This window comes from Herpailurus yagouaroundi, unplaced genomic scaffold (genome assembly GCF_014898765.1).
Source record: "Herpailurus yagouaroundi ecotype Mexico unplaced genomic scaffold, PumYag 194, whole genome shotgun sequence".
Taxonomy (NCBI): domain Eukaryota; kingdom Metazoa; phylum Chordata; class Mammalia; order Carnivora; family Felidae; genus Herpailurus; species Herpailurus yagouaroundi.
In genome coordinates this window covers 6,365,456-6,390,994 of record NW_024412425.1, presented here as the reverse complement: position 1 = coordinate 6,390,994, position 25,539 = coordinate 6,365,456, and the positions used below count along the sequence as shown (strand labels likewise).

General features: G+C 44.8%; 1 protein-coding gene and 1 pseudogene across 5 annotated transcripts in view; both read right to left on the bottom strand.

The window, feature by feature from the left end:
* The window catches only part of CEP89 (centrosomal protein 89), a 74,575-nt gene extending 49,057 nt beyond the window's left edge, over window positions 1-25,518 (bottom strand). For 2 of the 5 annotated variants that reach the window (XM_040446223.1, XM_040446224.1), the window contains exons 1-8: window positions 25,375-25,517; window positions 22,979-23,085; window positions 15,939-16,097; window positions 12,355-12,535; window positions 9,493-9,600; window positions 3,149-3,251; window positions 1,960-1,988; window positions 856-898 (exon numbers count right to left, since the gene is read on the bottom strand). In XM_040446223.1, coding sequence (XP_040302157.1) covers window positions 856-898; window positions 1,960-1,988; window positions 3,149-3,251; window positions 9,493-9,600; window positions 12,355-12,535; window positions 15,939-16,097; window positions 22,979-23,085; window positions 25,375-25,413 — 769 coding nt within the window. In that variant the 5' untranslated portion in view covers window positions 25,414-25,517. Of the gene's footprint in view, window positions 1-855; window positions 899-1,959; window positions 1,989-3,148; window positions 3,252-9,492; window positions 9,601-12,354; window positions 12,536-15,938; window positions 16,098-22,978; window positions 23,086-25,374 lie in introns of all 5 variants that reach the window. The other 3 variants (XM_040446225.1, XM_040446226.1, XM_040446227.1) reach the window with 2 other exon arrangements.
* LOC121011630 (transcription factor BTF3 homolog 4-like) lies at window positions 20,253-21,524 on the bottom strand (annotated as a pseudogene).
* Window positions 25,519-25,539: the final 21 nt, after the last annotated feature.

Genomic DNA, 25,539 nt, shown 5'->3' with positions numbered 1-25,539 from the left:
GAAGGCGGACTCAGCTGGAGAGACGGAGGAGCCACCAGCCTGTGGGCACCAGGGAGAGGAGAAGCCAGAGGTCACGAAGGATTTTAAGAAGGAGTAGCAAGAGAGATTGGGGGAGAACACAGAGCAACGTTCCGTGCAGAGAGATGCTCACGGAGGTCACAGGAGGTTAAGGACTGCAATGTGCTCCCTGGCCCAGGGCATGCCTCTGAATGGAGAGAGGCTAGAGACAGAAGCGGAGTTGGAGGTGGGGCGACCAGAGTGGGAGGGCCGGTGGCTCCAGACTGTGGCTTGGCACACACCCCAGGGGGCAGGCAAGGGCTAGCGGAAGGACTGGTGGCTCCAGATAGCCTCCCTGACCCCTGATACATGCATATCCAGTCGCTAGAACATGAAAGGAAGTCTAAGAAATGAGTAACTCTGCAGGTGCACTGAAAACAAGAGGGCAACTCGGAGGCATCTCAGAAATAAAACATTGGAGACTGGATGGCAGATGGAGACTACAGCTGAAAACATGCCAGGAAAGGTCAGCTAGAAAAGGTGGCGGCTTCCCGGCCTGTGCCTTGCCCTGGGAGGCGGCGGGGACACAAAGTGGCCCTGATTTGCAAACACTGGCCTCCCAGTGCCTGAGCACATCCCCAGGCGACATCCACCCACCATTCAACGTCTGAACACTTGGACCCTCTCTTTTAGGGCACAGGTGGAAGATCAACAGGTGCCTCCTCTTCCCAAACACAGTAATGGGACAGAAGCAACAGCTTGTATAGGGGAAAGAAGTGACTTTTATTTTAGACAAGATTCTGGGTAACCTCTACAATAATAAGGTGTTCACCATAATTAAATTTAAAAGGCAAATACCTGGGGACGGTGGAGGCTTTTCACATAATGGTGGTTTTTCATCCTAGGGAAGGAAACACAGTACTGAATTAAGAGTACTTAGCATCTCCTAAAAACAGACTGGCATGAGCAGCTGGGTTTTTGTCTATCACATAATTAAATACGCTTCTTTCCCTGCACTTCGGCTCCTGGAGTTTGTAGCCTGCTGCAGCTTTAGAAACTCTAATATCCATTGTTTCTTTTAGCTGCATCTTAAACCTTAAGGGTCTTCCCCTCCTGGTGCCTCCTAGGAGGCAGTAAAGGAGGTCCTGTTCGGGCTTTCTTCCCGACTCTCCCCCGTGAGTTCAGTCACCATGTTTTCACATGTAGGTCTCACGAGGGACAGGCTGTCAGTTCAAGTTTGGAAACACAAGATGGGGCTGTGGGTGCCGACCAGTTAGAGGGCACTCTAACTGGGTTCTTCTTCCTTGGGAAAAGCAAAAAGATCCCACTGGCTGCAGAGAAGCGCATTTCCAAAGTGCTGAGAAAAGTGTAGGATCTTCCTTTTTGGCCCAAAATTTAGAGGAAAGGGAAGGCTTTGACCTTTTGCTCATTTTTCCAATACACGTCGATCTGATATTAAGTTTCTAATTTCTGCCGAAAAAGTAGATAAGGTTATAAAATGAACTCTACTGAGAAATCTTTAGTTTTTACATTCCTATGGCATCGGAGGATTTAAACCTAAGTTAAAACTATTTCCATGTTTGTAAAAAAGAAAAAACAAAACCCTATTTCCATGCTTGCAAATTTGTTATCATCTATTCATTCCTAACCTCTCAAAATGTTACATTCATTTTTAAACTATGGAAAATAGGAGTTTCTTCAGGTTTCAAAAGTATTTAAAAAAAACATTTAATGGGAAAGGACTCGTAAGGGAAGCTATCCCCCCTACAAATCACAAAAGTTGTTTAAAATTATGGTGGAAATTCTATTTATTGAGAAAACTGGTTTTTAAAAAATGAATCCTTCTGTGTCTTCTCCTGTCTCTCTGCCCCTCCCATGCTCAAGCTCTGTCTCTCTCTCTCTCTCAATAACAAATAAACATTAAGAATTAAAAAAAAAAAAAAAAAAAGAAATGAATCTTACCGTTAAATTCAGAACCGAAGGTTTGCCATCTGATTAAAAGAAGAGAGATGGAGAGGGAAACGTTTTAAAAGCAGGTAAAGACATGTGACAACTCACCAGAGCATGATCACAGGAGCCTGGCTTCTACCGATGAGATGAACAAGTGTCCCCCCCCCCCCCCCTCCCCCCGCAAGGCAGGGGGCCTGACCCACCTGCTTTTCTCCTTATCCTGTTAATTCCGGAGCACCCCCTTGGCTCACATGGTTGCAGAACCGAGGCCAAACTCCTCGGAGTGACTCTGAGCCGCCCCTACCTTTCCAACACCACCCCATCCCCTCTTCTCTCTACATGTGCCACCCAAAGGTGCTGAGGCTTGACTCCCCTCTGCCTGCAAGTAGCATCTGACCGGTCAAATAGTTGTTCTTTGAAGCAAACTGCCTCGGTGATACAGAGGAAAGCAAGTCTTGCCCAGTAATCACTTTTAATTTACAAATACACATTTGTGATTAAGGTACTTCCTGAGGAAGGTAATCTTATGCCCTAGGGTGCCCGCACCCTTTGTTGTAGTGAAAAGTCGGTTGTTCTTAGCTTTCTACAGTCAATTTACAGAGCAGAAATAACTGGATGAAAATAAATTAGAACTAATAGAATTCAGAAAGACAGACAAAAGTGCTTAAAGATACACAAAGGACTGTAAATCGATTTCCTGGTTCATTACAATTACCAGCACTTGAACAATATTGACCCACTATTCGTAACTAAACTTTCCATCAGATGGCCTGGGGCAGCCTAGACTGGGGCATGGGACAAAATCCCACCTTGTCCTTTGGAGTCCGGCCTAACGAAGCCTATTGTGCCTGCCACCTTCTCGAGCCGCAGCGGTAACTGCTCTTCAGCACTGTGCTGCCTCTGCAGCCCCCCTCAGCGCCCTTCTCAACCTTCTCCTCCCCCGCGTCTGTCCGCTCACGGCCAACAGAACTGACAGGACAGAACGGACTCCAAAGTGAGCACCTTGTACGTTCAAGACAACCTAACACCCAGGCCACCGGCCAAGGAATAACGCATCTCCAGTGAAAACAAAACTCTGAACATTCCTACTTAGAATCACAGAAGTATGGTATAGGGGTGCAGTGGCTCTAGGTTCGAAACATTAACCAATATTTATTGCCACAAAATGGTTTTTTTTGATTTTTGTTTTTTTTTTTTTTACCTATTTCTTGTGTACGCCGTGGTGTATGAGGTGAGCCTGGAAACTCATCTTGCTCAGAAATATTTTCCTCATCTTCACTGTCCACCGTATGTGACAACGGAACCTTTTTGTTACAAAAGACAAAAAGAACGTGTGGTGAATGCCATCTGTACCAAACTTCCTCCGAACAAACGCAAGCGTCTTACTCCGCACCTCTTCCGCTGCCACTCCCCACTCTGAGACAAAAGGACGACACCAGGCAGGACTGGATGGAACGTCAGGTCCCCCGGGAAAAGCCTGGTAGCGAAGGCAATGCCACCCAAATGATGCTCCGGCCACGGAGAGCTTCGCATCCCACTCACGCTGCCCGGGTGCCCATCTTCCTCACTCCTGCCAGGGGCCAACCCAGGAAGGGGGGTTGCACCCGGCTTGCCCGGCACAGCACCCAGTACCACCCTACCCGGGTGCTGATGGTGTGTTATTCATCTCTACGTGGGCCGAGCGCTGCCAACCCTGATGAGGAGAATCCTCATCCAGGCCACCGTTTGGGATAGAGGTCCGCTACACCTGCTGGCTCTGAGTCCACTGTAAATGCTGCTTCCTGAGAGAATGGAAGCCTTCCCCCCACTGTCCGTGAGGGCGTCCTATGTAGGTATCATAAGTGGTGGCAGGGCTGCGGAGCTGACCCTCACAGACGCGTGGGACAGGAGGGGGACCACCTCGTGATGAGCGTGAGACAGTCCACTGGCAGCAGAGGCTGCTCAGGCGGAAGGGCGGTGACCAGGTCTTCTACAGCAAACTACGATGGGCGCCCTCTGGGCTGGGGTCCCTTCTGCTATCCTGATTCTTCGGTGGAATCGTGCTCATGTGGTCAGCTGGGCTTTGCTGTGCTGCAGACCACAGGAGGGCCGTCCCCAAGGCTGACAGAGAAGTGGCAGCATTGACGGGCGAGATGTCCATGAGAAGGGGCATTTCACAGCCAGGAGCTAAGGCCATTCGGCCCACGAGGCTCTGGGAGCAGGGCTCTAAGGTGACCCAGCTTAGGATGCAGACAGGTATCCCACTCTACTTAGCTTTCAAAGAAAGAAAAAAGAAAGGACTACTTGGGTTTTATCTCTTGGGAACCGACAGCGTTGTTTACCCTGTCAAAGATTTGTTAGGTGGGGCGCCTGGGTGGCTCAGTCGGTTGAGCGTCCGGCTTCAGCTCAGGTCATGATCTACGGTCCGTGAGTTCAGGCCCCACGTCAGGCTCTGTGCTGACAGCTCAGAGCCTGGAGCCTACTTTGGATTCTGTGTCTCCCTCTCTCTCTGTCCCTCGCCCATTCATGTTCTGTCTCTCTCTCTCTTTCAAAAATAAATAAAACATTTTAAAAAAATTAAAAAAAAAAAGATTTATTAGCTGACTATTATCAGGGAGATGGGAAAGTGCTAAGGGGCTTCATATGTCGGCCTCTCTACTAGTCTCCGAGTGCTAAGGCTGCCCCACGTGTGCCCTAGATTATACCCATGCAGAACATGAGCATCTGTGAGCAGCACAGGCCCACTGGAAATACGTACGTATACGTATGACTGTTTACCGCAGTGCTGCTCCTAAGAGCCACAGCAAAACAAGCGAGTCACTGAATGTTAGCAGTGCACGATGGGGCATCACAAAGCGATGAGAGTGAGCCAGCTACCGCCATGCACAACAACAGAAGACTCTCAAATGTTCTAAACAATACATAGGGCAATGACGAAATCCATCATTTTCAGAGTAGGCAAAAATAATCGAAGGTGAGTTTCTAGGAGCTAATCAGGTCTTGGAGTCAAGGCAGTGGTGAAGCAGTGGCCTCTTCTCGGTCACCAAGGGTAACTCCTGGGGTCCTAGTAATGTCGTTCTTTTCGTTTTAATTTGGGTGGTAGCTGCTGTGTAACAATTCACCGGGCTGCACGTTTATGGCCTATGTACCTCTGTGAGTATTTCATACATTGATAGATAGGCCTAAAGAATTTGTGACAATATCCTAAAAGCCACTCTAATTTAAAAGTATGAATTTAAATAATTTCTTTTTAATTTTTTTTAACGTTTATTTATTTTTGAGACCGAGGGAGACAGAGTGCAAGTGGGGGAGGGGCAGAGAGAGAGGGAGACACAGAATCTGACACAGGCTCCAGGCTCTGAGCTGTCAGCACAGAGCCCGATGCGGGGCTCGAACCCACGAACCGTGAGATTGTGACCTGAGCCGAAGTCGGACGCTTAACCAACTGAGCCACTCAGGTGCCCCTGAATAATTTCTTAAATTCCTTGGTAATTAAAACAAAACTTGTTTGGGTATTGAAGAAAGGGAAGGAAGAGGCAGGCCAGCCCAGTGGGAGCACAGACCTCAGTGATGCCAGGAACAGCCTTTCCTCATTTGCCTGCAGCACACATACCAGCCTCCTTCATTATCTTCCTGGGCGGCCCGGCACCCCAGATTTTAGAGAGGAAAGTGTACAAGCTATAATTACTGGGGTAATCATTAGGGGGGAAAAGTATAATTTGCAAGCTAGTAGAGGGAAGGAAACTGAACTGAAAAAAATCATCAATTCAAAGAAGAGAAGACAAAAAAAAAAAAAGAAGAAAGGGACAAATGGAAAAAATAAAGCTGGCAAAGTTAAATTCAAATATATCCATATATACCTTAAATATAAAAGGACTAAATGCTTCGGTAAAAAGGCAAAGAAAAAATCGGGCAAACCTGCTTAACAAAAACTGTATATGCTGCAGTGTATAAATGGAGGAATAGGGTGGTATGTGAATTTTATCTCAGTAAACTTGTTTTAAAAAACTATATGCTGTTTAAGTGGCGCCTGGGTGGTTTGGTTGGTTAAGTGTCCGACTTTGGCTCAGGTCATAATCTCATGGTTCATGAGTTTATGTGCTGACAGCTCAGAGCCTGAAGCCTGCTTCAGATTCTGTGTCTCCCTCTCTCTCTTGCCCCTCCCCCACTTACTCTCTGTCTCTCTCCCTCTCTCTCTCAAAAATAAATAAACATTAAAAAAACAAAACTATATGCTGTTTACAAGACACAGATAAATCTCAGGATAGGGAAAGGTTGAAATGAAAGGATGGAAAAAAATGGACCGTGCAAACATCAAAAAAACTGTGGATAATGTCAGAATAGATGTTAAAGCAAAACACATTTTTAGAGATAAAAATGTTCACTTTATAGTGACCAAATTTTCAATTTATCAGGACGATACAGCTTTAAGCTTATACATAAGTAACAACGTGGTTGGATGCAAAAGAATACATGTTCTGGAATTTCATGCAGATAAGGTTCAAAAACATGCACAACCGATTGTGATGTCAGAAGCCTTCTGTTACTCAAAGGAGGAAACCTGCCAACACAGCAAGGAAACTGCAGTGTGGACTCCCGTGGCTTCGAGAGTGAGATGGCTGTGACACCTTACTAGTAGGTTGGGGTCCCCACCATTCCTTGGCCTCCAGCAGAGATAACCTGGATGACACAGGGCCCAGCTCATGGGGCATGGCCACCTTCCCAGATGCCTCTCCTCACATCAGTGATGTTAAGGGAAGAAGCCCACCCGAGATGCATTATATGCTCATCAGAAGTAGAGCAATATGAGGGTCCAGCAAGCCCCGCCTTGGAGGAAAGTCAAGGCAAGGGTGTGCTAAGAACATGCGGGGAACCAAGAACTAACTCTGGAAGGGGCAATTCTGCTTTGCAAGGTGGAAGGACCGACCTCTGGAGATCCAACAACATGCTGGACGAAGGGCTTGGGAATCCATGCCTCCTCACCTGCTGCATGGAGGAGACCCTACAATGGAAGACAGCAGGGCTCACTCTTTTGGTGGCTTCTGCACGTTGGCTGGAGTGAAGACTTGTGCCTTACTTGCTATCCGGCCTTCTCCTGCTACCGATGGGGATGAGGCTCGTGCAGAGGAGCTTGTACTGGTAGAGCAGAGTCATTAATCCACATGCACATAAACTAATGGGAGTATCTCCGTCTGCATGTGGGCATGTGTGGGTAAATGCAGAGGCTGCAGGAGTCTCGCCACAGCAGGCAGGCACTGCTGCACCGGCTTCTCAGTAATCAGCGCCCTCCTTTCTCCCTTGCTAAGAGATTCCTGATTTGGTTTGGCAAAAATGGACTCAGCTCTAGGGTACGATGCATGGGTTCCTCTTCCCCTGAGCCAGTAACTGGTCAAGGGATGGGCATGTGACCAATGAGACTCCTGCTGGGAAATTTCTGGAAAAAAAATGTCTTCCCTGATAAATACAGAGCAACATAATGAGAAGGCCCTTACCCCACTTCTTCCTTTCTGGTTTGGGACCAGGACCCACTACACCCACTGGTGACCACAAAAAGGAGGCGAAGGGTATCTCAGGCACCAGCTTTCTATAGGTGTGTAAAGCAATATTAGAATCTCCTGTCCTTTGCCTTTGTTAGGTCAGAGAGTTAAATGTCTATTATTTAAACCTTATGTTTGTCTATTCCATTTTTGCAGCTGAAAGAATGACACAGATTTCAAAGTGGCCACAGGGGCTACTGCTGGAGAGGAGAGGAGGGTTGGAATAAGAGCAGGGTCTCAGGGCAGGCTGCCACTTTAGTGCACTATCCACAGCTTTTGTAAGAAACATGTATTCATGCATTACCTATGTAACAAAAAGAAAAATAGAAAGAAATTTAAAACTATGGAGAGAGAAGGGGGACATTCCTCATCATTGACAGCAGCAGCAGCAGCAGTAAAATGTCCACTAGTCCCTGGCCTCCACAAGTTTCTAGAGAGAACTGGTTTACCCCTGCATGAATGGTTCCTCTCTGGGCTTCCATCCAAGCACATGGCAGACACTCAAATATCAGTTTGTTGGTGGGTGGTTGGATGAATAAATGAACGAGTGAGTGAATATATGGCACTTTATGACAAGATGCTCTGCAAATCCACAAACACAACTATAGCAAGAATGATGACAGGAGAGCTTCAATAACATCCTATGCATGATTTCTACTCAGAAATGGTAACAAGGCATTTAGACTACACTCTCCTCCCTTAAAACCTACTGAAATCAATCAGAAGAATGGGGGGGGGGGGGGGAGAAAAAAAAAAAAAAAAAGCTTAGTCAATGGCAGAAAACAGCTACCAAATCTAGGAAATCTGGAACAGAAGGAAAATGCCAAAAGCTGCTGAACCTCCTCAGGCTTCAGGCATGAAGACCCTTGTAAAACCACAAAGCATCACAGTCACAAAGGTCCACAGTGATGCTCTGATGGCTGCAATGAGAGCAAGGGTGCAGATGGGCCCATGAGAAGTAGTCATTCCCATAGGGCAGAGGTGAGGGGAGAAGAATCTAAAGGGACACACCAGTGGAGAGCCTGCCTTCACTGTCCAGAATCCAGCCTCTATTCTCTCCAAGAGATGAAGGACAGCACACACTGATATCAAGAGAAGTGATAAGGTAACAAAAGATGTGAAAAGTAAATTTGGAGAACTAAAAACCAAAAGGAAAAATAAATTCAAAACAGAGGAGGTAAAAGCTGTACTTCTAGAAGCAATAACACACAACAACAAAGAGCTGACAGAGAGATGAGGAGAGTATGCAGAGGAAATCACACAAAGTGACAAGTGACTACAGAAAACATAACAGACGTGGAAGACAAACAAAAGATGGCCGACAAATGTATAACTGGTGTTCCCAAAGGAGAATGAAACAAATAGATGATAACATTAACATAGGGAAGGAAATGTTCCCTGAAAACAAAAAAGGTGGAGGAAAATCTCTGTCTGAAGAATTAAATAACAAACTAAAGTTTAGGAGAGAAGGACAGAAAATAATACACACCACAATTAATTCTGGTGAAGTTACTGAACTGCGGAGACAAAGAACGACCCTACCAAGGTGTCAGGCAGAAGAATCAAGTGACCTCAAAGGGAGAAGCAAGCAGGGGGGAGCTCCTTCCCGTCCCTTGGCTGTTTCCCTTGGCGGTCCCCCAACATGGTCTTATACCCCTGTACCCTTCCTTTGTAACACTTATCGTAACTGTGATTGATTAACTAGTGATGGTGTGACCGTGGACTCTGCCTTACACTGCTTCTCCAGCACCTAGCACAATGCCTGGTACTCACTGCACACCTGGTAACTGTATGTTAAATTACTGGCCTGCCCAAAGACAGCGTCCTCCCTAACACAGTCCTTTATAGGATGAAGAAACGGAGGTGCAGAGAGGTTATCTGACTTACCCAAGCCATACAACTGGGAAGTAGAGAAGCGGGGACTTGAACTCAGGTCTCTGAATGCCCATGGCACTGTTCTGTCCACTGGATGCTAGCATCGCATGAACTGACCACAAATTCACGCACCCCACTTCCCCTGCAGCCTTACTTTTGGGTGGCACCAGTAAGAAAACTGCTGAAAACAAGACTTGCTTTCCATGTTAGGCCATTTCTGGGCGGGTGCACACTTCCCATGAAGATGTTTGCCCAAACTACCCTGGAACACAGAGAGAGGCGTGAGGTACAGATTTAAATCCAAACTGCCTGACTTGGGTTGCTGTTTCCTTATCTTTCTAGTTTTGAAAACTGTTTACTTTAAAGGAAGTAAGAATGATTCATAAAAAAGGATAAAATCCTAAATTTTTACATCAGATTACAGAATGTAAATACAGAGAAGGCAAGTTTACTTTTTTAAAAAATATTAAATGTACCCCACAGGCAGTATCTCCTTCATAGCTGGTGCCATCTAGTGGTTACATAGCAGTCTTACATGCTCCACACACCCATTTTTTTCCCCAATCCTAACTTCAATCCTATAAAATTAAGAATAGTTGGCCAGTTTCAAAGAAAGCTTTATGTCTAAGAAATATTCTCAACAGGCACAGGACAATAAACACAAAGTTTAATTCTAAAAGAGAAAATTGGCTGCCCTGGTCTGAATCCTGCCTCTGTTACTGGATGGTTGGTTGGGTAACTCTGGGCAAGTCACTTACCCTGTTTCTTCACATACTTAATTAACACCAAGGGTGTGAAGTAAATGAGATGGTACATATAAGCTGCCTAGCATACATTAAATGCTCAGAAGATGTCAACGTGTCTTTCTCCACCTATTGTCTAGCCCCTGCAACCCTCCCCCACCTACCTAATTGTAAGTCTGTGGGAAATTGAGATCCCTTTCCAGCTTAAAGGGCCCTTTCATTGCTGCCATCTGCAACCGGCCAGGACAATGTACGGACTATGATGACCCTTTGCAATTGTGATCAGTTCCTAACACTCCATCTCTGGTTCCTGGGCTGTGTAGGGAAGGCTTTCCTGTTGGCTGGGACGTACAGAAACATGGTGACGGGCATGCATATGCTGCTGGTGGGAAGGCAGCAAAAAAAAAAAAAAAAACTGCTTTGGAGAACAATCTGACAATATCTAGTGTGACCCAGCACACATAGGTGCATGTACCAAATGTGCGAGGAAATAACCCAAGTGTTCATCGGTAGGTATGTAGATAAAAAAATTAAGGTGGATTTATCTCAAAACTGTAACGCTGAGTGAAAAAAGCTTGGGAGACGGAATGACTGGTTTAGTATGGTGACCTATTTGCTATAAGAAAAGAATTGTACTGTATTTGTGTGCTGACGCTTATTTAGAGAATAAAATAAAGAATAAAAGCACAGACTTTGAGAATGTATTCCAAATCCAAGAGCAGATGGCCTTCCAGGGAGGGAGACAAAGAAGATTTCAACCCTAACTGTAATTTCATTTCTTTTTAAAAAATTTGAAACAAGAAAAGATAAGATGGCATTACTTGATCATTCTGGAGAATGAGAACACTAATGTGTTATATTACTTTCTACTTTTCAATTTTTTTCCTTGCTGGTAGCTATAGAAAATGCACATTGTTCAGCTTTAATATAAACTGAAATGTCAAACAGCTTTCTGAAGTCATGGTACCAATGCACACACCTGTCAGAACTAGATGGTTCCTCTATATCCTCACCAACTCTTGATTATTGCTAGCTGACTTGCTCTAGTCTTCAAATTTTAAATTAAAACAATTATTTCCCTATTGCCCATGGGTCCTGAAGCAGCCATGACAGATGTGCCTACAAAATAAAACATCTGTCTTGCTAAGGACACAGAAGGTTGCCTGGGTCGCTATAATATAATCTCTTTTCTATGGGAAACGGGGTAGCAAGCTTCACTTCCCCAAATAGTTGAGTGATACAACTCTAGCTGTAACCTCAGTGCAAAATGCTGGCCTGAGAGCATGCAGACTGAGGGGCAGTGGGACCTCCCCTGGGCCTTGTGGAACCCCGCAGCAGAATCTCCTCTGGGCTCAGCAGCCAGCTGCCTGCTCCGGGACTCCTTGCTGTAGAGAAACCTCCCTCCGCATGTTACAGTCTGCCTATGTTAGCAAGTGATAGTTAGTTCATGAAATGCCCACATAAGGATTCCTCCAAATGAGCTCCCTAGGGCCACTGAACATGTGATTCAGTACAGTGGGGCACAATCCATAGAAATATAATCAATATGAATATAATCTGATGCTGCAAATCTGTATATACAGTCACTCTGAACACATGTCATAGTGACAGTGAAAAAGAGAAAAGAAAAAGAAATTACAGTGCTATCTTTTGCCACGAAGGAAATGGCACCATCCAGTTCCCCAAACTCTGGAGTTGAAACCAGAGCAGCTCGGGCAGTGGTGGAGGAATGGGGCCCTTCAACCTCTGTGCCTCAGTTCCCACTGTGTGATGGTGCCATAAATGCAATCTACTTCACTGAGGCAGTGGGGATATGTGCACACAAGAGCTTGGAACAGAGACTCAGACATGGTAAGCGCTCAGAGAATGCCAGCTACTGCAGAGACAAATGGCGATGTTCCTCTTGTCACGCACGAATTTAAAGAAAGGCTGCAACATGCGTGGCGACACTGGAGAAGTGATCGGAAAAGTAGCTTGGGCAGGGGGGCGGGCAAGGAAAAGAACAGGCTTTGCTTTCTAGCACTGGATGGAAATCTACATTAAGAACGTGAAGATGATTATTTTTGCCTCTGGAGAACCTGTCTTTGGACGATAAAGGAAAGAGTTGGAGATTGTAGCCTAACCAGATCAAAAATGAGACTGCCCACGTTAAGAGAAATAGCCCCCAAACAAAAGCCAATACGAAAGAGAGAAAAGCAAATCCTTCCTAATCTACACAATTTACGGTAAGTTAACGTCAAGGTGCAGAAGGAATTCTGGAATGTGACAAATACCTGATTTCTGTGGGGCACGGCATACACAGCCTCCCCGAGACCTCCCTCTTCCCTGCGGGTGCCGACATCAGCCGAGTCCATGCAGCTGGACGACAGGTGTGTGTCAGAATCCTCCTCCCCGTAGCCCAGCATTTCAAAGGACGGCAAAGAAGTTCTTCTTGTCTCATTCTGCCAATTTGGTCTGTATTACAATGTTGAGAGCGAAATAAACAAATAAGCAAGCAAGCCACTTAACGTTTCACATTGGTATATAGACACGTGTTAGATGCCCTACCTCCAAGTCCCTGCCATAAAATTATTACAACTACAGGGGCGCCTGGGTGGCTCAGTCGGTTAAGCGTCCGACTTCAGCTCAGGTCACGATCTCGCGGTCCGCGAGTTCGAGCCCCGAGCCCCACGTCGGGCTCTGAGCTGACAGCTCAGAGCCTGGGTGGAGCCTGTTTCAATTCTGTATCTCCCTCTCTCTCTGACCCTACCCCGTTCATGCTCTGTCTCTCTCTGTCTCAAAAATAAATAAACGTTAAAAAAAATTAAAAAAAAATTATTACAACTACATTAAAAATATACAGAAGCTAAAGGAGGAAGTCACCCACTAGTCCATCTCTTTGTACACTCTTAGCATTTCTAGTTTCCTACCTAGGTTTTTATAGTTCCTATCACTGCATACATATATGATTTGCCTCACTGGCAACATGTTTTTAAAGTCAAAATGTTAAAAGGTAAGACTCATGTAGGTACACCAGTTTAGTCAGCTACTCCCTATACTTAGGGGTTTTTTCCCCCAATTTTCATTGTTTGTTTGTTTGTTTGTTTGTTTGTTTAGTGAGCTCTACACCCAATGTGGGGCTCGAACTCACGACCCCAAGATCTGGAGTCAGCATGCTCTACTGACTGATCCAGTCAGGCACCACCACCACCACCCCTCCACCCACCAATTTTCACTGTTATAAATAATTCTGGAATGATCATCTATGTGCCGATAATCTCTTCCGTATTTAGCATTAGTCTTATGAATCAAATAACCGTATGGTAGACTGTTGAATCAAATGGTATGATTATTTGCTGGGTCTACAAGCTTACTGCGCAAAATCATTTCACCAATCAACTCCCCAACCTGGGACTACATTAGTAACAATTTTCCAAAACTGGCCAAAAGAAGTTAAACCTCATTGTATAAATCTGCATTTCTAACTGAAACAACACATTTCCATATATAGGTTTTATATACTTTGCTTCTAGTTTAAATATATATAATTAATATAATTAAATTATATTATATATAAATTATATTAATTATATTATACATAATTAAGTGTATATTAATATATTTAATTATATTATATATAATTAAATGTATATTTAATCAATATACATTTAATTAATTATTTAATTATACATATATATTATATATATATTCATATACTTTGCTTCTAGTATGTCCATTACAATTTGAAATTATTTTTTTATCTATAAATATAAAATCCTGACTTTTTATTTACTGCAAATATTTTTTCTATTAATTCCATTGTCGATATGTAAATTTAAAAAAAAAAATTTTTTTTTTATAACATTTATTTATTTTTGAGACAGAGAGAGACAGAGCATGAACGGGGGAGGGGCAGAGAGAGAGGGAGACACAGAATCGGAAGCAGGCTCCAGGCTCTGAGCCATCAGCCCAGAGCCCGACGCGGGGCTCAAACTCACGGACCGCGAGATCATGACCTGAGCTGAAGTCGGACGCTTAACTGACTGAGCCACCCAGGCGCCCCAGGCTATGTAAATTTTTTTAACGTACAGATGATTAAACAACATTTTTTTTTACCTTCTAAATTATTAGTTTAGAAGTGCATAGTAGGCAGGCATCTCCTTCTGAAAGGTTTGGAAAGATTGGCATAGGATTTCGTGGTCTTATTTATGTGTGTGCACAGATTAATCCTTTCATTTAACAGGAATTTGTTTGGGCTGTGAACTAGGCAAGGCTCGAGGCTGATTTTTTTTTTCTACCATTGCTAATCACTATACCTTCGAATCCTTTCCTTCCCCTTGCTCTGTGGGGCTGCCTGTATGACACAGTCACAGGCAAACACCAGGGTGCCCTAGGGCATCCACGTGCACTTCTCCATCATGGAACCAGTCCTGTTTTCACTAATTCAAGTACGCATGTGATGTGGTTGGGCACCTGGGTGGCTCGGTCGGTTAAGCATCCGACTCTGGACTTCGGCTCAGGTCATGAGCTCATGGTTTGTGAATTTGAGCCCCAAGGAGGCCTCTGTGCTGACAGGGCAGAGCCTGCTTGGGATTCGATCTCCCTCGCTCTCTGCCCCTCCCCCACTCACTCTCTATCTCCCTGTCAAAACAAATAAAAATAAACTTAGAAAAAAATCAAGTATGATGTGGCTAATCTAGCCCTTCCCCACAGTCATATTCTTCCTTTCTGGATTTCCTCTGATGGTCTTATCTGCTTATTCTTTCTAGTGAAGCTTAGGATCATTTCCTCATCTTTAGTTCTTATTTGGCTAATTCTTACCAGGAGAAATACAGGCTACATTCAAACATCTCAAAATGAAGTCAACATTAAAATGTAAAAACCAAAAACATAAACATGTCCTAGAAGGAAGGAAGGAAGGAAGTGAGCATTTATATAATAGGAAAGATCTTTCTAGATTTCACAATACCGCCAGAAACTACAAAGACTGATAGATCTTACTACATCAGAAATATACGATATTTGGTACGCAGAAAAACTTCCAAAAACAAAACTGAAGAAACAAGACAGATAAAAGGCAAATCTGGTCATGTATCCCCAACCCCACCTCATAAGCCCTTAAAGCCCTCAGTGTCTTTCTTCCTGTGGCTCCTGGGTCGGTGGCGGGAGGGGGACACCAAACCTCAGAACAGGACCCCTAATGTATCACCAGGTTGGCCCCTGCCCACCCCTTCAGGGCATCTTGAATGACTCCCCACTTTACCTGAGTGCCCCCAGCCACAAACATCTTCCTTCAGCTGTTCACAGGTGTTATGCTCCCTCTTCTCTGTCTTGAAAGCTCATTCCAGCCCCACACTGACCATCCCCCGCAAACCCTTGAGCCATCCCCAGGCGCTCCTTGTACCTTCCTCAGCTCTGTCCTCAACGCTCTCTGCCTCAGGAGGAAACCCCCCAGCCCTATGCTGGCTCTCATCCAGTACAAGCACCAGAGAAAATGATGCTTGAAGGTCCATAGGTGCCAATAAAGGTAAAATCAGTGTGAACGCCCAGAGAGAAGACACATGAGAAGCGGTGGGTGACAACTCTCGCCATCTAGGTTGTGGCACAGAGAGAGTCCATGAAGGGCGAAAGGCAGCACTGAATTCACTGGCTCTGTGCATCCATGAAAACAACCAGGGCTTTCAGAAGCCATAACTGAACAAGAGCCACTCTAGAGAAAATTCTGATATGATTCGAAAGCAATCAACGTCCCAGGACAGTGTCCCTCTGACACTGGTGACGAAAACCTGAGTACTAAGCTCCAGTCATAACCACACGCACACGCGAGCTGTTTCTCCTCCACCCGGAGAAAAGTGAGAGCCAGCAATATGGTCCTTACTGAAGCCTCAGCTCTGAGGCGGTGGCATAGGGCTCGATGAAACTGTCCTTGTCCACAGAGGTCGCGTCACTCTCAGACAGGGATCTCTGACGAGGCTGAGGAATGGCAACGGTCCGGCCTGTCAGGCTTGTTGTGAGGATGACTGCAGCCAGGGCAGACCTAGGGACAAAAACATCCCAGTGAGAAGGTGACACCCAAACCTGCAAGCTGAAGGCTGACGACAGGACGTAAGAATGAAGGAAGGTTGACCTTCTATTCTACGTTTAGTGCGTATTTACGGACCACGCGCCTGTCATCTGTTATGTGCCATCAGACAACCTCATTCCATTATCACGCCAACAGATATTACTGTCATCTCCATTTTCTCATAAAATATAAATGACTTGCCCAAGATTTCCTAGCTCACAGGAGATGGGTCCAGGTCTCTAATCCAGAGAATCTATACTCAAGCAGTTTCCTATTAAAATGGAAGATCAGAATGGAAAAACAAAACAAAACAGGGAGATAGAATAAGATAAAAAAGATTTCAAAAGGCATTTTAAAAATACTTGCAAATTATTCAAAACTGCAATGCTGGAAAGACAGAGTAATGGGTTTACCCTCCCACTTGAGAAAGCAAAACAAAACAACAGATTTACAGTTATGTCAGCTTAATTCCTGAGAGAATTTCCAGGTCACGGCACAGGGAGGTAGAACTGAATTGCAGCCAGGCGGACCTCTTGAGTTGTGGAGACGGAGGTGAGCATCCGGGAACAGCACAGCAGACAGAATTCGCAGGACAGAGTATTGGAAAGGAGAGAGCTAAACAGAGAGCTCCGGAAATCTGCAGACAGCCCCCTGAGCGTTCACAAAATATTCCTCAGTGTGGGAATATGAGGAAACTATCCAAGCCTGGGGGAAGAACCATCCACAACGATTAGAGGATCAGTGCCAGGTGCTTACGCATGGCTGGGGACAGTGCCTGTTCCCACCAGACAGATGGGAAAGAATTATTAATCTACAGGATGCTGGGGACAGTACCTGGAAAGGTCTTGCCTCAGGGAATAATTAGCCCTAGATTGAGCACTGCTTCAGGCTGTACCTAATGAATCATAAAAACAAGACCTAGAAGATCAAACCAGTCTCCAAGTAACTTTACTGTATCCCAGAACAAAATTCCAGAAGATTTGTCAGAATACAAAAATGTCCAGCACACAACAAGGCGAAACTCAGAACAGTGTCTAATCCAGGATAACGAGGCATGCAAAGAGACAGAAAAACATGACCCTAAATGATGAGAAGAATAGAAACCCATTCAGAACTGAACACATGTTAGAATTAGCAGAGAAGGACTACAAAGACAGTTGTTAGAACTAGATTCCATGTGTTCAAAAACCTAAGTAGAAACATGGGAGATTACTTTTATTAAGTTTATTTTTGTTGAGAGAGAGAGAACCAGTAGGGGAGAGGCAGAGAGAGGGGAACAGAGGAACCTGAAGTGGGCTCTGTGCTGACAGCAGAGAGCCAGATGCAGGGCTCAAACTCACGAACTGTGAGATCACGACCTCAGCTGAAGTTGGGATGCTTAACCGACTGAGCCACCCAGGTGCCCTGAAACACGGGAGATTATTAAAAAAGACTTGAATTTCATAAGCTGAAAATTACACTGGGTGAGATGGACAGCAGATTACCCACTGCAGAAGAGAAGATTAGTAAAGTTGAAAGCAAAACAAGAGAAAATATCCAAAATGAAACACAGAAAAGAGAAATTAATTTAAAAAAGAAAAGAGCATCATGAGATGTGGAATTAAAAATGCTATTGTTTACGTTTTAAGCCACTGAGTTTTGGTGTAATTTGTTACACAACAGTAGATAACGAATACAAAATGCCTTTTCATCAAATGATGCTGGAACGACTGGATATCCACATGCAAAAAAATGAACTTGAATCTGTATCTTCTACACCATATTCAAAACTAAACTCAAATTGAATTATAGGCTTAAAGGTAAAGGCCCAAACTATAAAACTTCTAGAACAAAATATAGCAGAAAATCTTTGTGGCATTCAGGTAGGCAAAGATTTCTTAGATATGACACTGAAATTATGATTTGTAACAGAAAAAAATTGATATGACAAACTTCATAAAAACTTAGAAACTTCTACTCTTTATTTTTTTAATGTTTATTTATTTATTTTGAGAGAGAGAAAGAGAGAGGGAGAGGGAGTGTGAGAGAGCAGGAAAGAGGCAGGGGGAGAGAGAGAATCCCAACCAGGCTCCCCGATGTTGGTGCAGAGCCTGACGTGGGACTCATTCTCACAAACCATGAGATCCTGACCTGAGCTGAAATCAAGAGTCAGACACTTAACCAACTGGCACCCCAGCCTTGTGCTCTTTGAAAGACATTGTTAAGAGAACGAAAAGACAAGCCACGTATGGGAAGAAAATATCTGCAAACCTCTTATTTGGTAAAGGACTTGCATCCAGAATATATAAAGAACTCTTGAGGGGCGTCTGGGTGGCTCAGTTGGTTGAGCATCTGACTTCAGCTCAGGTCATGATCTCACAGCTTGTGAGTTCGAGCCCCGCGTCAGGCTCTGTGCTGACAGCTCAGAGCCTGGAGCCTACTTCCGATTCTGTGTCTCCCTCTCTCTCCGCCCCTCTCCTACACGTGGTGTCTCTCTCTGCCTCTCAAAAATGAAGAAAACTGGGGCGCCTGGGTGGCGCAGTCGGTTAAGCGTCCGACTTCAGCCAGGTCACGATCTCGCGGTCCGTGAGTTCGAGCCCCGCGTCGGGCTCTGGGCTGATGGCTCGGAGCCTGGAGCCTGTTTCCGATTCTGTGTCTCCCTCTCTCTCTGCCCCTCCCCCGTTCATGCTCTGTCTCTCTCTGTCCCAAAAATAAATAAAAACGTTGAAAAAAAAAATTCAAAAATGAAGAAAACTAATAAAAAAAAATTTAAAGAACTCTTGAAACACAGTAAGAGGAACACAAACAACCCAGTTTTTAATAGGGGGCACAAGAGGTGAACAGAAGCTCCACCAGAGAAGATATACAAATGACAAATGCACATGAAAAGATGCTCAACAACCTTGATTATCAAAGAAATAAAAAAAAAAACCCCAAAAAACAAAAAAACAAAAAACCCCACCACAATTGGATACTACTACACACCCATTAGAATGTCCAAAATTTAAAAGATTGGCCAAGACAATCCCTCATGTTCTTCCTTTCCAACCCACGCCTGGCAGAATGGGTCCCACAAAGGGGGCTGGTGAGAAGGGCCACTCTGCATCCAGGAGGCAGCGACTGGAGATCACCCCACCAACATTCACCAGTGCATCTGTGGAGTGAGCTTCAAAAGATATGCCCCCTTGGACAGAAAAGATCCAGACAATTGCAAAGAGGGCATTGGGAACTTCAGATGTGCGCATGGACTCCAGGCACAACAGAGCTGCCCGGGCCAAGGAATAAGAAGAAATGGCCCATTCCAGATCAGTATATGGCCATCCGGAAAGCATAAGGAGGACGCAGATTCACCAAACAAACAAGCTCTATACATTGTTATCTATGCACTTTTCGCCACTTTCAAAATCCTGTAAACAGGCAATACGAGTTAGAACCAATGTCAAAGTGAATGTATAAAACCACACACACACACACACACACACACACACACACACACACGACTGACCAAAGTAAGTGCTGGTGAGGATGTGAAGCAACTGGAACTCATACAATACTGGTCAGAACACAAATTAAATAAAAACTTTGGAAGATACAGTGACAGTTACTTAATAAATATATACCTAGTACATGACCCACCTCTTCTACTCCTGGGTATTTATCCGAGAAAAATGAAAGCATATGTGGGAAACCAAAGATTTGTGCACCAATGTTCACAGCACCTTTATTTCTACAATAATAAAACCCTAAAACAACTCAAATATCCCTCCACAGGCGAATGGAGAAACAAACTGTGACACATTTATCATTCATGTCATGGAACACTACTCAGCAATGAAAAGCATGGATTACTGATTTTCACGACAATATGGGTGAATCTCAAAATAATCATGCTGAATCAAAGAAGCTGGCATGATTATCTTGTGTAATTCCATGTATATAGAATTCTAGAAAATGCAGACTAACCTCATGTGACAGAAAGCAGAGCAGTGGCTGCCTGGGCTTGGGGGTGAGGGTAGTTTGGGCAGAGGCAGGGGATGTGAGAGAGGAGGACAAGGAGGGAGGAATCACAAAGGGGCATGAGGGAACCTTAGGGGACCATGGATATATTTATTATCTTGATTGCAATGATGGTTTTTTTTTTTTTTTTTCAAATGTAAAGATTTGTTTTATTTCTACTGGGGGAAGAAGGAGGATAAATAGAACTGTTTTCCAATTTGCTCTCCACTGTATACACACATACCCACACGCATACATACACATACACACACCAAAAATACTCCAACAAAAAACAAAACAAAAAACTGAGAATCAAACACCAAGACACCCTCAAACTGCACCAATACTTCGTATTTTGACCAAAAGAATAGATCCTGGGAGGAAGTGCAAAATGCAAAATCAAATGACCGAAAAATGCTGAACAAACAGCATTATTAATATACAAAATATTTCTATTACCGAACTAGTAACAATTGATGTTCTCCATGTCTGTAAAACTTTGGAACCACATAGCTGATTTGTTAAATCTAGTCCATGCCAGCTTCCAAACACCAGAAAAAATTTTTTAGTTAGCTTCATTCTTTGACGCCTCATCAAAATTTTCCACGAGATCTGGAACATCCTCCTCCTCCTCATCAATGTCTTCTGGTTTTGGTGCTTTGCTATCCAACACTTGCCGAGGGAACTGTTCAGCTAACTTCCTAAGACTTTTTAAGCTGTCAGCACCAAGCTCACTTAATATTCCAGGAAGCATTTCTGTGATTGGTTTGGCTTCTGCATGACCAGTAATTGCAAAGGTGTTAGCAGAAAGGGAAGCTTGGACTTTGGGACTGTTGAAATGAATAACTGTCCCATCCATCGTCTTTAATCATGTTCACCTCTTCAACACCAGCTATATTATTCACAGCCAGTTTTTTTAGAGAACTCTGAAGTTTTTTGTCATCAGCCGTAGCTGTTCCATGTACCACCTTCTTCTTTCTGCGAGCTGTACCCTTGCCCCCTATCCGGACCTGAGCCTGAAGTTTGGCTAACTTTTCTTGATTCATGCTGTTGGTAAACCTGAAGCCGGGAGGGTCCTCCAACAACAGCACGCGGCAAGAGCAAGATGGCTGCCTCCTGCAATGATGGTTTTGTGCGTGTAAACACGTCATATGTGTACCGTTTATTAAATGTTCATTACACCTCAATAAAACCGATTTAATAAAGATAAAAGACTGTTTAAGGCAAAAATAGTAATAATATATCGCGGGGCTTATAACACAGATTAAATCTATAACATATATATATTGCGGGGCTCATAACACAGATTATATCTATAACATAGATTTAAAATGTATCACTGGGGTGCCTGGGTGGTGGCTCAGTAGGTTAAGTGTCCAACTCTTGATTTCGGCTCAGGTCATGATCTTGCAGTTTGGTGAGTCTGAGCCCCGCACTGGGCTCTGTGCTGACAGCGCTTGGGATTCTCTCTCTCCCTCTCTCTCTGTCCCTCTCCTGCCCCCCCAAAATAAATAAACTTAAAAAAAAAATTAAAATGTACGACAACAGTAACAACTGCTTACTTCACTGTAACACTACATGTGAAGCACAGTAACACCTAAGTTTAATCTGAACGCCATTCTTTAATTTTTAAAAAATGTAGACATATGCCAAATGTGCCAAAGCCTTGTTGAGGATGGAATGAAATAATGCTTTTGAAGCACCTGCAACAGTCCTCGGCAAGAGTAAACACTAATAAATGGCTACTCGTGTTAACAACATGGTACTTAAGGAAGAAACAAACACTAAAAATATTTCAAAGTGTTTTTTCTCACCAGTCATACAATATTCTAGTTTCAAGGAACACTCAAACAAAGGTTCTCACTGCCGATTCACTGGAAAGCCAAGCCACGTATTCACGTTTTTTAGGGACAAAAAATAGTCTAAAATTCTCCTGTGTCTAAACCCTTAGAAGGCACAGGCAGGGGTCTTAGGTATAAAAGAAAATCAGTTCTCTGGTGTTAGAAGCACTGGAAATGGGGGAATCCTAGGCCCTGGAGAGTGAACACATTTCTCCTTCTTTCCCCAAAACCAGCTCTTTTATTTATTTTTTTAATGTTTATTTATTTATTTTGAGACAGAGAGAGTACACGAGCGGAGGAGGGACAGAGAGAGAAAGAGAATATCCCAAGCAGGCTCCATGTTATCAGTGCAGAGCCCAATGAGGGCTCGAACTCATGAACTGTGAGATCACGACCTGAGCCAAAACCAAGAGCCGGATGCTTAACAGACTGAGCCACCCAGGCGCCCCCAAAATCAGTTCTTTTAAAAGGCAAACTTGTGCTTCAAAAGAATAATTACATACATAATTCAAATTCCTTTCAGTATCCTATGAGCTTGGGCTTTAAAGCTTTATATTTGGAAAAATACTAATTGCATTCAATTATGAAATGTCCGAACTCCATGCACTTGAAAAGGATAGACCATCATCCCACAGAAACCATATTAAGTGCTTCATTATGGAACCATGATAAACACTTTGAAGGACATGAATCTAATGGACCTACTTGTGATTTTCTTTTTTTTTTTTTAATTTTTTTTAACGTTTTTATTTATTTTTGAGACAGAGAGACAGAGCATGAACAGGGGAGGGGCAGAGAGACAAGGAGACACAGAATCGGAAGCAGGCTCCAGGCCCTGAGCCATCAGCCCAGAGCCCGACGCGGGGCTCGAACTCCCGGACCGTGAGATCGTGACCTGGCTGAAGTCGGACGCTTAACCGACTGCGCCACCCAGGCGCCCCTACTTGTGATTTTCTTACCAGTTTCAACAGTTCCAGGACTTACCACTTGGCAGCTGGGCACAAGAGTGACCTCAATGCCTGCTCACCTGAGACTCACCTTGGTCTCTCTGGAGAAGGGTTGGGGCTGCGGGGAGGAGGTGTGCGGGGCACAGCTGGCTTCGGTGCGATGCTGGCTGCAGGTAGGAGGCCATGGATGATGTGTTTCTGCACAAATGAAACCTGGCTGGGTCACTGGTGTATGGGATCGCCCGGGTCCCGTCACCACCCCTCCTTGGGCCTAAGAGAAGACACCTGCACTGGCCACCCAGGGATCAAATCCCACCAGGAACCCACCTGGCCAGGTAAGCATGCCCACCCAGAGAATATACTGCAGCTGCCCATTGTGGGGTCCTCTTGTCTTTCCCTTCTCAGAGGGGCCTCCCTGACAATCCCTCAGAATCATTCTCTAGAACTCCACTTGTCTCACAGCATGACCCCCGATGACTCTAGTCCCTCACTTACTGCCCCCCGCAGAATGGAAGCTTCTTGAGAGCAGGCAATCTTCTTGTCTTTATCACCCTGGAACTCAAGCACTTCCCTCCTTACTCAACATCTGGTAGAAGCTTATGAAAGATTTTAGTTTATCTCAAAGATGCAGAATAATTGGGGGTACCTGGGTGGCTCAGTCGGTTAAGCATCCGACTTTTGACTCAGGTCACAATCTCACCATTCATGGGTTCGAGCCCCACATCAGGCTCTGTGCTGACAGCTCAGAGCCTGGAGCCTGCTTCAGATTCTGTGTCTCCCTCTCTCTCTGCCCCTCCCCTGCTCATGCTCTGTCTCTCTCTCTCTCTCTCTCTCTCAAAAATAAACATAAAATTAAAAAAAATTTTTAAAAGATGCAGAATAATGAAAACTAGTTCCTATGCACAACGAAAATCAGAGAATCTGGCTTTAGACAACTGGCAATTATTCAGAAGGTTTTTTTTTTTTTAGGTTTATTTATTTATTTTGAGAGAGAGAGACAGAGCCAGTGGGGTAGGGGCAGAGAGACAGGAGAGAGAGAGAGAATCCCAAGCACTGGCAGTGCAGAGCCCGATGTGGGGCTTGAACTCAGGAACCATGAGATCATGACCTGAGCCGAAATCAGAGTTGGACACTTAACCAAGTGAGCCACCAAGGCACCCCCAGAAGTTTCTGAGTATAACCCAGTCTTCACTTTCTAGGCACTAGTCATTCATTCACACCTAGTAGAGGTGAAACACCAGGACTGCAATGAAGAAAACTTGTCTTCATCCTCAAGGTAATAGAGTGTAGAGAGAAGGCACCCAAGTACTTATTATGTAACAGAGAATTATGGGACGTGCCAAGGGAAAGGTAAAGACAAATTTGGTGCTGCGGCGGCACAGGGAGGGAAGGGCTCCTTCAGGTCTGGAGGTCAGCAAGGGGACCTCTTCCCATTGCAGAAAATCACAGAGGCATTTAGATTGGGTCATCAAAGATGGCCATTGCTCTCACATGTGGGAAGTGAGATGGAAAAGTATTCTAGGAATAGGGAACAGCATGAACAATGGAAAGAAGCAAGACATTAGTGGCTGTGTTCTAGAAATAACAAATAATCCAGTTTGCTGGAATACAGCAAATGCAGAAGCCTCTGAGAAGGGGAGGTTAGAAGAATGGGCTGGTAGTAAGAGTGGGGATTGTTCCCACTTAAGAGTTTTTATATGTGACTAAGGAGAACCTGTGCCCTAGCGAGGAGCACCCACTGAAATTGGTCCCTTGAAAGACTAATCAGGCAGTGGTAGGCATGAAATTGGGAGTATGAGCCTACACTGACAGAGTGATAAGTTTTGGAGGGAAGCATTCCAGGCAGAAGGAACAGCAAAGGCAAAGGCCTGAAGGAACAGAAGAAATGGCTGGAGCGTGCGGGGGCGGGGAGGAGCGAGGGGGGGCGGGGGGGCGGAGAGTGGCGGGGAGGATGAGGAGCAATGGGTTTTAAGGAGGGCAGTTAGCACGATCAGATGTCCGTTTTAAAAGAACGCCTCTGGCTGCCTGGTGGAGAACAGACCTAGATGAAGAGCAAGACTGGAAACAGAGAAATAGCGAGGAGCTGCTGCAGCGGTCCAGATAAATGCTGGAAACCGGGGTGGAGGCGGAAACAGCAGCCAGAAGATATGTTTGGTGGATGGAATCTATGGAACTTGGCTGATGGGTGTGCGCGGTGGGGAGTGGAGGGAGGAATCTTAAGAACGACTTCCCATTGGGGGATTTTCAGTAGTAGAGTAGGTCTGTGCCGGCAGGAGTGCTCCCAGACACCGGAGCAAAAGTTGCATGGGAGACAAGGCGACTCCGGTCTGACTGAGGCCGACCCTGGGATAGAGGATGCTTTCGAACACAAAAAAATCAGGGCTTCTCGAAAGGAAAACCATTTCCTTTAGTGCTGCTACCTGGCTTCAACCTCAGGCCAATCCCAAGCCGTTCCCTCTTAACTCCAAGCTCCCGGGGTCTACTTACAAACTGGCTCTTGCGGCCTCTGCGAAACCCCAGGAGCATCCTTGCTGCGGGGAGGGGCCGGACCAGGGCTGGATGGACGTGCAGATACCTTCACAAGCGAGGGCCGCTCCCTAGAACTTGTGGCCCTCCCGCGGGCCTAGCCTCAGACGCTATTTCTACGCAATG